At 38.5% G+C, this 14,413-nt stretch overlaps 1 protein-coding gene across 1 annotated transcript in view; it reads right to left on the minus strand.

Moving 5' to 3' along the window:
• Positions 1–13,291, minus strand: part of LOC126095465 (uncharacterized) — a 53,139-nt gene extending 39,848 nt beyond the window's left edge. Inside the window, exons 1-2 of the mRNA XM_049910256.1 lie at positions 9,111–13,291; positions 1,799–3,793 (exon numbers count right to left, since the gene is read on the minus strand). Coding sequence (XP_049766213.1) covers positions 1,799–3,793; positions 9,111–13,291 — 6,176 coding nt within the window. The remainder of the gene's footprint in view (positions 1–1,798; positions 3,794–9,110) is intronic.
• Between the last annotated feature and the right edge of the window lie 1,122 nt (positions 13,292–14,413).

A 14,413-nucleotide genomic window follows, 5' to 3' on the forward strand; every position in this document is an offset into this window, starting at 1 on the left:
AATTTAGTGTCTTATCCCCTTTCAAAATAATCAGTTTACCTACTCATAGAAGTGAAACATTATTTAAAACAGCTGAAGAGCACTGGTGTGTTTAATAAAGGAGATGGATCCTTTCCAATTGTTATGTTCTTCTTCTCCCAAAATTATTATTATCATTGTCATTATTTTCAAATCTTGTGACATTTTTAATACTGCCATTTACAAGACACGCACAGTACCTAAAATCTTTGAATAATGACTCAGGACTTATTTAACTTAACTTTATTGTCTATTTCCTTCTTTTAGTTATTTAGAATCCATTAGTATGATTACTTTGCCGAAAACTGTGCTAATACAGAGAATCAGTAATTTCAGGTATTGTTGTCATTGTTCATATGTAAACACACACACAAACACTAACTTACTGATAAAATAGATGAAAAAGCTACATAAATAACGAAAGGATTCATACAATCAGTGACAAAAATATGTTACATCAGTGATGTAAATATGTTACCAACACTTTCATTCATTTAGTTTCAGTTTTAATTATTGTAAACTTATAAAAGAGATATGTTGGAAGTCATTTTAAATCGGTCTGTGAAAGGCTACTAAATGTATGAGATCTATGCCCACCAACGCACGGAAATATACTGCAGATGAGTTAGTACACGTTACAAGTCATAAAATGTCTCGAGTTTCTAAATTTATTTTTCATATTCAGATTGTTCTATAATTTACCACTTGCTCTAAATGACTGATTTGACAGTGAATGTGTAATTATTACGGACAATATCCAACTCCAATTATGCTTACTGCAACATTAGCACTGGTCTGTGAACTCTGTTATTTCCAAATGATAATTACTGTGCACATCACGTTCATACCTATTTGAATATTGGATCTGAAAAACAGTGTTTTAAGTGTATAATTCTGTGACTTTGTTAAATATTTGTTTACTGCACATGAAATTTTGTGAATACTTATGTTAGTGGTAGGTTACTGCATTTGAACAATCATATTATAGCATGTCAACCGAATGTACTATGTGGCTATTCATTTACCCATGCATCATTTCAATAGCTAAGACTTGATATGGTCATAAACAGTAATTCATTCAACATCAAAGTGCAATTAGTGTTTGAATTGTAATTTTGGTGTAGACTAAAGCATTGACAATAGCCTAGTTTCGAAAACTACTTTTTCAGCCAGCACAGCAACCATGGGCACACCTGCACTAATAACGGATAAGCTGCATCTGCTGCACCAAAAAAGACCGATATTTTTTAAATAAATAAGAATGGTCACTGTGTCATTTTAATTTTCAAAGTATAGTGCTTGGTAAAAGACTAAACAATAAGTGGGGCCTACGTGCTTCATTGCTGGATCATATGAAACATTAGTTCAGTTGAACAGGATCAAAACATAAAGGACAAAACAGCATATGATCCCAAGTATCATCTGCCAGATGGGCTATAATATGATACATGACACTGATCACACTTACTTTGAATATTAGTATTTCACATAGAAAATATTTTAAACTGGTCATTGTTGTAAAACTTTGTTTGAAATCATTAACTTAGTTGTGTCATAATGCGTTTGTTTATCATTACTTCACTGCTCATTGTCTAGTTTCATTACGTAAAAGAATTGTAAACTGTGAAATAATACATGTAGATGCAAAAACACATGTTTCATTGTTTTTCTCTTTCTTTACTGTTCTGTAATGCATGCAACTTTAGATCTAAACCAGCCAGCTGTTCTTTACTATGTTGATAAATACCCTTGTTTCATCACAAGGAAAACTACTACTTACTTATCGAGCCATGTGTCGACAGCATCCATGTTGGGAAACATGAGTTCTTGATCCTTGATGAAAAAGTGACGGAAAGTGATCTCACCAGTGTGTAGACGCACAGCAGGAATGTAACCTAGACTAGGCATCATTGGATACAACACACAGGGCACTTTACGAGTTCGATGTATGACATTTGTGCGAGATGACTTCTGCAACGAAGAAAGAATGGTGCCTCCCACACTTTGCGCTGGTCCTGGATTAGGAGGCATGACAAGTCGGTGCAGCGATATCCGATGTTGCTCAGTTGCTGTGAATGGGCCAAACAACAATTTCTGCGGGGCTTCAAACGTGGCATAAACTCCAAATTTTGGACACGAAAGATCATTAACCAGGACGTATCCTTCACGTCGTTCTAGCAGAGGCTTACAAAGTGCCACTTTATCCCGCATGGACTTGTAAACCATGTCTAGCATTTCTTCATATTCGACACCACACCTTTTGGATGCCACATACACCATATCATACTTCTTCACAAGAGGCACAGAAAACCAGTGAAATTTGTCAGCTCCTCGAGGCAAAGTGTACAAACCCTGAGTGACACAATACGTTTCTTCATTCACATTTACATCTGCCAGTTCAAATCGCATTTCTGCATCAGTTGATTCTCCTGCCGCCAGCAATTCCAACATCTTTGCTTTGAAGCGAGCTGGCGATATCTTAGAACGAAGTTCAGCAAACGGCCCCCCATCGGGAATTCTGTCATTGGGCACAGAAACTCCAGAACCTGCCCATGCCTCAGGAGACAAATGCTCAGTCTCAGATGGCTGCAAATCTTCTTCAAGTTCTGGGTCTGCCTGAATTCTGGCTTGTTCTCCCTGTGTACCTTTAACACGGTTTGTTATCGTACCAGCAATTTGCCAGCATGAACCATCACACCTCAAGATTGCATATTTGGAATTCTCAATACGACCTGGGATAACAAGATTTTGCACAACAGCTGGGAAACCTTGCAGCTTACGCATTTTTTTAAGATTGATAAACTGAGGTGATGGCTGTCTATTAGTTGATGTGATGATAAGTTTCATTCCAGTATCAACACGCAACCACACAAAAACGTTGTTCATCTCGAAAAGTTGCTTGAGGAAGTTCCAGTTTACCACTTGTATATGACCTTTAGGGAATGTATTCAAGTCTGGAAAACTATTACCCTCACTGATAATTGATGCCCTAGATTCATTGCTGCTGCCTTGGAGAAGACTTATTAGCTTCGAACCTAGCTGCTGTTTCTTCCTAGACTCACTTTTAGAAGGAGACTGTTGTGATGGAGATTGTCGTGGTGGAGACAATTGTGATGGAGATTGTTGCAATGGAGACTGCTGTGCTGGAGACAGTTGAGTTGGAGACTGTTGAGTTAGAGACTGTTGTGTGTCCACTGCATTTGGGAACTGTTCTTTGATCACACTTCCTTGCTGTTGATAAGTAGTAGCACACTCTGCATCCTCACTGGGCTTCTGTCCACAGAATTCTTCTAAGGTGAGGGTAGTGACAGCTGCAATCTGAATTCCAGCTTCTGAACCCTTCTCAGATTTCACAGTGACCTTTCCTACATTGTTCTGGCACTGATTTGGTTCCCGTCGATTTAGACGTATCACACTGCTACGAACACGTCTAGAAAGGTAGGTGTGAGAAATGCCTGCTGTCCTTGCTGAATCACGCTGTAGATTATGCACGTGAACTGTGTTGAGAGGAGTTGTGCGCTTCACAGCCACATTGCGTGATTTTGTCTGCTGCTCTGATGCTTGCATGGCCAACTGTCGACGTTGCTCTGCAGACAAAGGAGGGGAACATAGTCTTTTAATAGCAGTGTTTAATTTAATAAGCTCACACAATGGACTGGGAGGGATTCTCCTCTTGATACAATCACAACCATATTCATCATGCTCCATACAGTATGGTCTTTTCTTTATACCTTTCACCTTGTTTATGGACACAAAAGACTGTTCTATTCCATACCTGTAAAATAAATTAGACATTACAATACTGTAAGATAGACAAATACAAAACTTAATTTCAATAACAATAGGCATTCAGCAAAATAATCACTAAGCATACTAGGAATGTTAGATCCTAAAACAGTATCTGTTTATCGTAAATCATGATGAAACTTTATCAAAACTAGACATAGTTGTCTCACTGGGAATTCCGCGATCGTTCAATAAGTAAAATATGGAGTTTCAGTCTTCGATCGCTATCCTTTATTTTCAATTACCGGTTTCGGGCTAGCTGCCCATCTTCAGATCATATGTTGTAGTTACAGAGTAACTTGTCCGTACAGAACACATGACAGTGAACAGTGTGTTCTGTACGGACAAGTTACTCTGTAACTACAACATATGATCTGAAGATGGGCAGCTAGCCCGAAACCGGTAATTGAAAATAAAGAATAGCGATCGAAGACTGAAACTCCATATTTTACATGATGAAACTGTTTAATTAAGGTAGGTCTCCCCTATGATATTAAAGACTACATACAATACATGTTCAAAATCCTAAAGAACTATACTATAGCTTAAAAAATGACACAGTGAATGTTGCAGCCACATTAAAAAATGACAGTGTATCACAGTTTATGTATTATGTGAAAACGGAACACGACTGTAAGAAAAACAACACACACACGCACACACACACCACGCATAAAATAAAAAATATGCACGGAGCGTGTGTGATCAGAGGCCAAGATGCGCACGTATGCACTGTTTACAATCAAGCCTCCTTAATATGCTACTGTTGTTTCACACACCACCAGTCAGCCAGTGTCTGCTCAAGTTCGGTGCAGTGTGTATGCATTTCAGGTCGTGTTACATACGTATTATTGTTCCTGCCATTTTTTGCCAATATGAGTCATGCCTCTTTAAAACAGAAGAGGATATTTGTTTCTTTGGTGATAGATGTTTCAGCACTAGTAAGATTGGACAGTGACGAGACTATAAAAGAGGCAGAGGCAGAGTTGAGCATAAATGAAGTAACAGTAGGTGACTAGCAGTGAAGCAGAACCAAACTAGAACAATGTATTCAACCACAGTGTCTTGTTTTTCTCCTAAATGACATCAAAATTCACAGATCATAAAACCATGAAAACATCAGATTATGAAAAGACTAATGAAGGTCTTTTGTTGTGATTTACTCAACAGCAAGCTAAAGGAAGTCCAATAAGTGATCCAATGATTCAGAAGAAGATGCTTTTATTTTGAACAGAATTAGAAGCAGGAGAAGAAAGTTCTTCCACTAGCTCTAGCTGGCTGGATGGAAGAGTAGGTATGGGGTGCACCAGCTTGAATTCTGTGATGAAAAGTTATCCGCTGACAGTGGAGCTGTCAAAGTGATACATGAAAAAACAAAAAAACTATAGTAAACGAAGAAAATCTGCCACTGGATCAAGTTTATAATTGTAATGAGACAGGACTCAATTATAGAATGCTTCCAACAAAAATGCTAGCAGCTAGAAATGGAGCTTATGCTATGGTTTATAAGAAATCAAAAGATAGATAACAATTCTAGCTTGCAGCAATGCCTCTTGAGATCAAAAATTGCTGAAATTGCCACTTTTGATCAATTGCTAAGTCTGCCAAACCAAGAGCATTCACAAACATACAGTTGCCAGCCTTATCAGTTTTATATAAAAATAAAAAAAGGGCCTGGATGGATATCTCAATTTTTTAGAGTTGGCTTTTTGACACATTTGTACCACCCTCCCCTCCCAAAAAAGGTACTTTAATGAGCAAAAAATTACCACTCAAGGAGTTCTTACTCTATACAATGCAGGAATTCCATCCAAAGCTATAGACATTTACCCTTTTTTTACCTCCAAATACTACTAATCTTGTCCAAGAACGAACCAAGGAACACTGGCACGTTTGAGGGAGGGGGGAGGGGGGGAGGGGATGTGTTGCTACCACTTCTGCACTCGACGGTAAATGCGCCCCCAACAATAGAAGTTGCCCTGCAAAAATTAAAATGAAGGATGTTGTAAACAGGGTTGCAGAATCTTGGCACTACTTAAAATCAGAAATACTAAAAAAGTGTTTGGAAATTCTCTCAGAAGAACATAATAAAAAAAGAAAGAAAAGAAAAAGAAAGCAATAATGACACTCTCCCAGAAGAAAACAAAAATGAACTGTTGTTACATATTGTTTGTCATCTTTCTGGGTCTGAAAATGGAGACAATGAAGTGCAGACGTGGTAGAACCAAGACAATCAGTATGTAGTGATGGAACGACACCATTAAAATTAGCACTGCACTAAATGGAGCAATAGATCGTGGCAACACCAGCTGACATTATGCTTCTTTGAAGACAATGAGACTACACTACTAAGAACAGATTTTCTTTACAAAAACAGACTATTGATTCTTTTTTATGACAGTAAAATATGCACAGTACCATCAGTTGTACAGTACTTCAAGTAATATGTATGTGCTGAAAATACGAGGGCCGTTCAGAAAGTAACCTCCGGTTGATTTAAAAAAAATACACCAAGTTAAATAAAAATATTTTAATATATACATCTTACAACTACATCTTTGCACTATTTTTCTACATAGTCTCCATAGCGATTGAGGCACTTATCGTATCTCTTCACAAGCTTTGAAATTCCTTCTGCATAAAAATCACCCGCTTGTGCCTGGAGCCAGCCTGTGACCGCATCTTTGAGCTCTTCGTCGTCATCAAACCGCTGTGACCTGAGCTATTTCTTCAAATGCATGAAGAGGTGATAATCACTTGGCGCCAGGTCTGGGCTGTAAGGTGGATGGTTGATAAACGTCCCACTTGAAGGACTCAAGAAGGGCCGTTGTTCTGCGAGCAGAGTGAGGACGGGCGTTATCGTGCAAAAAAACGATACCGGAAGTCAGCATACCACGGCGTTTGTTCTGTATAGCCCGTCGTAACTTTTTTATTGTTTCACAGTGCACGTCTTGATTAATGGTCGTACCAGGTTCCATGAATTCAACCAACAACACCCCTTTGGCATCCCAAAACACCGTTGCCATCAGTTTTCTGGCAGAAAAATCTTGCGAGGCTTTTCTTGGTTTGGTAGGCGAATTTGAATGAGCCCACATCTTTGATTGGTCTTTTGTCTCAGGGTTCACGTACTTAATCCAGGTTTCGTCACCGGTCACGATTCTGTTTAACAATGGTTCTCCTTCGTCCTCATAATGTGACAGAAAGTCTAATGCAGAGGCCATTCTTTGAGTTTTGTGGTGGTCAGTAAGAATTTTGGGCACCCATTGTGCACAGAACTTACGGTAACCCTATCTTGCTGTCACTATCTCGTACAAGAGAGTCTTAGAAATCTGTGGAAAACCAGTAGACAACTCCGACATTGAGAAACGTCGATTTTCACGAACTTTTGCATCAACTGTCTGAACGAGTTCGTCAGTCACCAATGATGGTCTACCACTCCTCTCTTCATCATGAACGTTTTCTCGTCCACTTTTAAATAAACGTACCCATTCACGAACAACTCCTTCACTCATAACTCTTGGTCCGTACACGGCACAAAGCTCACGATGAATAGCTGCTGCAGAATATCCTTTGGCTGTAAAAAACCTTATGACAGCACGCACTTCACATTTGGCGGGGTTTTCTATTGCAGCACACATTTCAAACTGCCACAAAAACTAAACTAGCGCAGGTACGACGTTCACTCGACCACGGCTTGATGCCGACTGACCTGTTGAGTGCGTGAACGCACAGATGGCGTCGCTACTCCCCCCACAACCCGCACTGTGACCGATCGGAGGTTACTTTCTGAACCGCCCTCGTACAATGTTTGAGTTTTTACTAGAATATTATCTCTATAACAAACTCTAAGTAATGTGTTAACTGATGAAACAACTGTGTTACTGTAATAATACTGTGAACATGAAGTTCTGAATCTATTTTTACATAAAGTTTCTAAAATTGTCCCGCATTATATAATTCGAGTTTTCCCAAATTCAAGCTCTTCTTGGTCCCAATTACCTTCAGTTACCAAGGTTTCACTGTAAATCCCAATGTCAGCTGATGGAACAGGAAGCAGCTGCAGTAACAGTGCAATACACAAACCTATTCTCATTTCCCAGACATTCACTCCTAATCCCGCATTCTATGACCATGGACTGCTTAGGATTTGTACCACATACTACTGTTGAAATTGAATTTAACAGCAACAAGGTGCAATTTCATTCCATTCAATATTTCCTTGATGTTACCAGATGTTTTCCTAGACAGATTTTAGTTTGCTGTTGTAGTGCTCATAGGCAAAAGAAAATTGACTGCAATAATTTTTAACTTCCTAACAATGATTCCAAATTCACCTAGGACTGAAACGATAAATACACTAGAAATTTTTAAAATATTGCATCCTAACAAGGTATACAATCTGCATTGCTCAGGCTGTATCAAACTCTGGCTAAGTTAATTCAGAAGAAAAATTATGACATACATTTTTCATAATTCTACAAACAGAAAAAGAAATTTCTCTCTTCCATATTTTTTTGGGACTGATGATCTAGCAGTTTGGTCCCCCCCCCCCCCCCCCCCCTTTCTAAACCAACCCACCTTCCATATTTTACCTCTTTCCTGTTTCACAAAAATTCACCATACTTGTCCAAATCTCAAACTGTTAATCTAAAACCCTTGGCATGTTATTCAGCATAAAATCAGAAGACAGCAATACTCTATGGGTAATTAGAACATATTTACTTTACAGCATGGTTATGGAAAATCAACAAAGGAAACACCACACAAAAATGAAACGGGCAACCATCCAACAAAAGGTGAACAATGAGTACCATTTAGACACACTAACAGCCCAGAAAATAGAACTAGTCTTGGGAGATTTTGCTTTTCTCCAACCTGAGCATAAATATTATATAAGAAACCCCCCCCCCTCCAATACAAGCTTATACAGGTTGTTGTGTCTTTGTAAGCTACAGCTGATGGTAGAGCAAAAGCATGTAGGTTAGTGAGATTTTAAGTGTGCCTGCACCACCAATCATTTATCTGCAGGTGATTTGTTGTCTGCTCTCACAGTTTGTCTGATTTTATTTGTTTTCTACATTGTCCTATCTCCCACATGATAAGTCATTTCATTGTATAGGTTGCCAAAAAATGAATGATGAAGTGCTCTTTCTTAAATTGATAACTGGAATTATGATAATGTAAAATATTTTTCCATATATAGGTATCATACATGCAACTGTATAAAATAAATTATTATCAGTTGTTACTGAGCATGTGTTATTTAAGTATAATACTTCATGGTAATAATTGAAAATATGACTTACCTTTCTTTTAATGCATTGTGAAGCTTCTCAATCACGCCAGACTCCGAATCTGCAGCTGCATCAGGAGCAATTGTTTCAGCATTTGCTGACTTCTTAATCACTGACACTTCTGCAGCTCTGCCTTGTACTGCAGGTTCCAATGTGGTGTTTGCGGTGGAGGATGGAACAGCAGTGGAGTCACAAGCTATTACTTTGATCTCAACATCATTTTGAGGTTCCTGGACAGCTGGCTGTGCAGTTCTCTCTCCCTCACTCACAACTTTAGTTATTTCTAAATCTTTGATGCAGATGTTGTTCAATATCTGTGACCTAATGGGTACAGTACCATTTTTTGTTTTGGTACCAGGCTCTGAATTGTTGGTGATCACCGATTTCTTGGGTGTCCATAGCTGGGGAGGAGGAGGACGACTTGGGGTAGCCACTTTTTCTAATTCTAAAATAGGTGCATTTGAATTCACAAGCTTTGGGTTGCATGGAGCTAATATCCCTCCTTCCTCAACAATGCGAGCCTCAATATCGGTTGGCAGCTGAATAATCACTGGCGAATTTGGCAATGGTGCTTTGGCAGAAGTATTCACTTTTTCTGACGGAATTCTATGCGAACGAAGTTTGCCACTCACTGTTCTTTCAATTTTTATCTTGTCTATGGGATATTTCTCTTGAGAGGGCTTTTCTTCTCTCGACCCAACTACTTTAATTTCTGAAGAATCAGATTTGTACCGTGATTTAGTTCTCTCATCTTCATTTTTTGCAAGTGCTTTAATCTGAGGAACGGTAAGATGAGAAATCAATACAGAGTCCCTATATCTCCCTGGAAGTTTCCTGTCCCTCTTCTTTCTGATATTACCATCTCCACCAACAACAATAACACCTTCATCCCCCTTTATTACTGTCTGGTGAAATTCTCTCTCTTTCTTTGCCAGGTTTCGCCCTACTTCGTTCTGCAGCCTAAGTAACATGTCGGGTGACAAAAGTCTATTGTTTGTGACTTCCTCTTTGTTGAAAGATGTTGCCGAAATGCACTTACAATCAAACATACACGATACTTCTCCACAGTGGCCTCTGGGTAGAGATTTGCAGGTTTTCAGACTTTTGCAAACACAACCAAGTCTGCAAAAATCTTCTTCACATATAGTTTCCTGACCAGCATTCATCTCAATAACATTAACACCTAGTCGCTCCATCTCACGGACCAAATGCACAGTCTTCTTTTTCTTGCTTGCCAGGTTACTTTCAACTTTCTTTTCACAGTTTCGCACAAGTCGAACAGTACGATGAAAACCAGTACAGGTATCACTGTTAGAGGTGTCTGGGTCATTATGCACTCGATCTCCCTTTTCTTTATTAGCCACATAAGTCAATATATTTCTGACAACTTCACAAACCTCCTGACTTACACTGCTATCACTCTTTACATTGCTGATCTGCAGTGCACTACCAATGAAGTTCAGCTGTGTCTCTTTACATAATGGCTTGTTTGCTGTTTTTCCTTCTTTTTCTTTTTTCTGAAATTCCTCTATAATTATGCAGTCAGGATCTGGAGATGTGGAGCGATTATTATTCATTGGGAAACGTGTTTTTTCTTTCAACAGTGTTAGTTTCCTTGGCGATGTTTCAACGGCAGCTTTAGAAATCTTGGTTGCAATTCTGTGTGGTACTAGCTGTTTTAGTTTCTGTTCAGGTTCAGAACAACTATCCTTCATTTGGTGTCCTAGGCGATGATCTGTCTCCTTCAGTGTCTCTTCAAATATAAACTGAGTTTTTCTTGCTGGTAAAATAATACGCTGTTTTGGTAAATTAACACCATCCCATTTGGCAGGGAGTAGTACAGAAACTGCAAAATTAGCCCAGTTTGCATCAATTTGGTACGTGTCTGATCGAATTTTATTTAACTGTTGTATAACAGGTTCTGGTAATTTTTTACCAATTCCAGCAATGAATGAAAATGAAATATCACAAGTTTCACCAATGTTATTAAGTAATCCAGTTACAGTGTTTTTGTTGCAGTTACTTGGTGGTTTTGAAATACATACTTTTTCTGTTTTAACTACATTTTTCAAATTACTACTAGGTTTACTACTGACACCTGTCTCTTTCAGAGAGGATAAGCTATCAGTATGTGAATCCCTTTCAGACTCACTCGTTGTCATTCGGTTGTCCTTCTTATTACGTTTAATGCTTCTGAGATAAGGCACCTTTTTAGTCTTCCTGTGCGGCTGTCGCCTACGAGATTCACCTTCAGAATCACTATCCACAGAATCTTCATTATAATTTGGAACTTCAGTTGGCCTCAAGCGTCTCAGTCTTCTACGTGGTGGTTCAGCTTCCATTTCATCCAGATCACTTATATCAGCATCATCTATTCCTCTTTCTGTCCTATCTGCCGACCTGTAGAAACTGTGTCCATCAAAAGTACTTCGAGAATCTGAATCGCCAGCATCTAATTTTAGTTTACTCTCACTTATCAACTTTCTATCTGCTTTTCTTAATTTCTCTCCAGTAAATTTCCTTTTGTCAGGAACTGGCACATTCTTCAAGTTCTTAGACTCCAACTGTTCTGGTACATTATGTCTCTGTTCCACAGCATTTTCTTTGCTTTTGCAAGAGATGGCTTCTTCTGCTGCAAGACTTGGCACTTCAAAACTGATTTTTAATTCAGACTGGGTGGTAAGAAAGTTGTCCAAGACATCACTGATAAATGCAGATTTCTCACAATCCTGCGAAATTTCCATGGATGCACCATCAAATGGTCTAAAAACATCATTCTCAGCTGCAGAGTATTGACTGTTGGTTTTTTCTGCAAGATAACAATTGCTTTGTCTTCCACTCTGTAATTCCAGAGATAACTCACTCACTGTATCATTTCCATGCATATTAATTTCTGTAACACTTCTGTCAACAGGTGATTCCTCGAAGTCTAGAGATGTTCCAGAAATACTAAATGTGGGAGTACACATTCTCTTCTGCATGTGTTCATCACATTCAGGTTCATCTAGATTCTTTGGCTGGTCCTTCTGTGACTCTTTCACATCTCCTGTTACAGATTTTACACTACTGCTCCCGTATTTATCCTCCCAGTCAAATGCACTACTGCAACTGCTACTTCGACTAGCATGTGGAGGGTTGTTATTGACAAGAAACTGTTTTGTTCTCCATCCCTTAATCTTGGTAATATCTTTCGTTTTTGTTGGCACAATGGCCTGACTAGCTCCTTGTGATTCATTGTCAGTGTAGCCCTCATACATTACATCCAGGCCTGTGTCGCTCTGAAAGTGGTTTTCATCATTTAAAGTTATGCCTTTAAAATCTAGTTCTATTTTTGTGAATTCCACCATGTCATGCTCAGTTTCAAATGACAGGAACTCGTATCCATCTATTGTGTCACGTTCTTCTTTCCCTGTACTAACACACTTTGGAGTTTTAAAAAAATTTTCATCATCATACTCTTCCTCACTCCAAAGGCATTCTAAATCTGAAGAGTGTAGATCAGGGACTTCACTGCTGAAATCTGAATGGAGAGCTTCTTCTAGCACAGGGGGTTCTCCATTACTATGGGCATCATTACTTAATGTGTCCTCAGCTATGGTCTGTTTCGATTCATCGTTGAAGCAATGTGCTTTTCCATGTTGCTCCTTTTCTGTGGTATCACATGAAGCCTTCATGGCATCATCTTGTGGTTCCTGCAGTTCTGGTTCATTAGGAGCACAAAGTTCTTTTGAGTTCAGTTGTGGCATTTCCATTGCGTCCTCTGTATCACGAGACACTGGTGAACATTCTTCAGCAACTGAAGAAAGCTTGTCTTCTGCAGGCAGACTGTCACCAGAAATTGTCTCTTTCAGAGACTCGTGCCGCTGTTGTACATTTTCATCCAAGTCCTCATTGTTAGTTTGTCTGTTCCCAACTAATGCGCTAGAATTATCTGGTGCTGAACTGCATCGAAGTAGATACTTATTTGGCAGGTACTTTCTCTTTAGTTTTTGTGAAAATTTTAGATTCTTGAATGCAACATTTTGTACACGTCGTCTCTTTATTGGAATAGGCACGTCACACTGTTGCTTCCTTCGTTTTGTTCGTGTTACTATTACCTCTGGCAGCAGTTCAGGTGGGCTGACATCATCTGTTATTTTGGCTTCATGCCTATCTTTCAAGTAATGTACAAGTTCTGGTGGACTGCTACACATTGTTGTGTCACATTTCACAGTAATTACTATTGTTCAACCAATTCATATAATTAAGTATTCTATCTATAAGTCTACCTTCAATGGGACCTTTCTTCCATGGCATCTAATTACATAATACCATTTCGTACCGCTGAGCTGAAATCATAAGAGAAAAATTTACAATATTTCAATTATTACAGTTAGGAGTGTCATTTGATCTATTTAATATTACAAATGTAATGAAAGTAAGTGATATTAAGCAGCAGTTAGAGGATGTATTTGGTATTTAAACAAGAGATTTGAATGGTTGGCTAATTAAAATGGATCCACAAGAATACTGGCAAGCATTTAGAACCGGCTAATTGCACACTACAAACCATGCTCTAAAGTCGCAAACTAATCTAATCTGCATTTGATTCATAGTCAAGGAATTGTTTTCTGTGCACACAATTCAGAAACCATTTTCAAATTACAGATACGACTAGTAACTAAATGCAACAACTGAATTCACTGTAGAAATTATGTTCAGTGCTAAGGGATGTCAAACAGCATCAATGAGTACAGCTCCCAAACTGTGCTGCACATTAGGAAAAATAATGATAATTACACAACGGAAAGTTACATTCACATCAGCAAGAAAATTGATCTGGTAATTCAAAGCATCAAATCCTGTCACAAAAATAAAATCACCCAATAACCTTCTACGAAGAATTAAGACATCAATAAAATCCTCTATGTGTATACAATATAAACTATTATAATAATCAAAACAGAAGTTAAAAAAAGAAACAATGTTATCAAAAGGAGAGATTGCTACTCAACATATGGGGGAGGTACTGAGTTGCACACAGACACATCAAAAAGACTGAACTACCCACTTAAACTTTCAGATAGCAGTCTTTTCATTGTGCCGGTCTGCGACCCAGTCTCTCCTATATATGACGAGCAGCAATATATCCTTTCTGTAATACTGTTGTTATTCCATCTTGGACTTTCCATTCTTTAAAGTAAGAAAACTACTTTCAGTGAAGTTTTTCATATAGTGTCATGGCACTATAACTTTAAAAGTTGTCTGTACACATGAATGAATCACGAATCCCTGTTTTAAATTATGTGAAAATTAATAAATGGCAAGCTGTACAA

This window comes from Schistocerca cancellata, chromosome 8, assembly GCF_023864275.1.
Source record: "Schistocerca cancellata isolate TAMUIC-IGC-003103 chromosome 8, iqSchCanc2.1, whole genome shotgun sequence".
NCBI classification, from domain to species: Eukaryota; Metazoa; Arthropoda; class Insecta; order Orthoptera; family Acrididae; genus Schistocerca; species Schistocerca cancellata.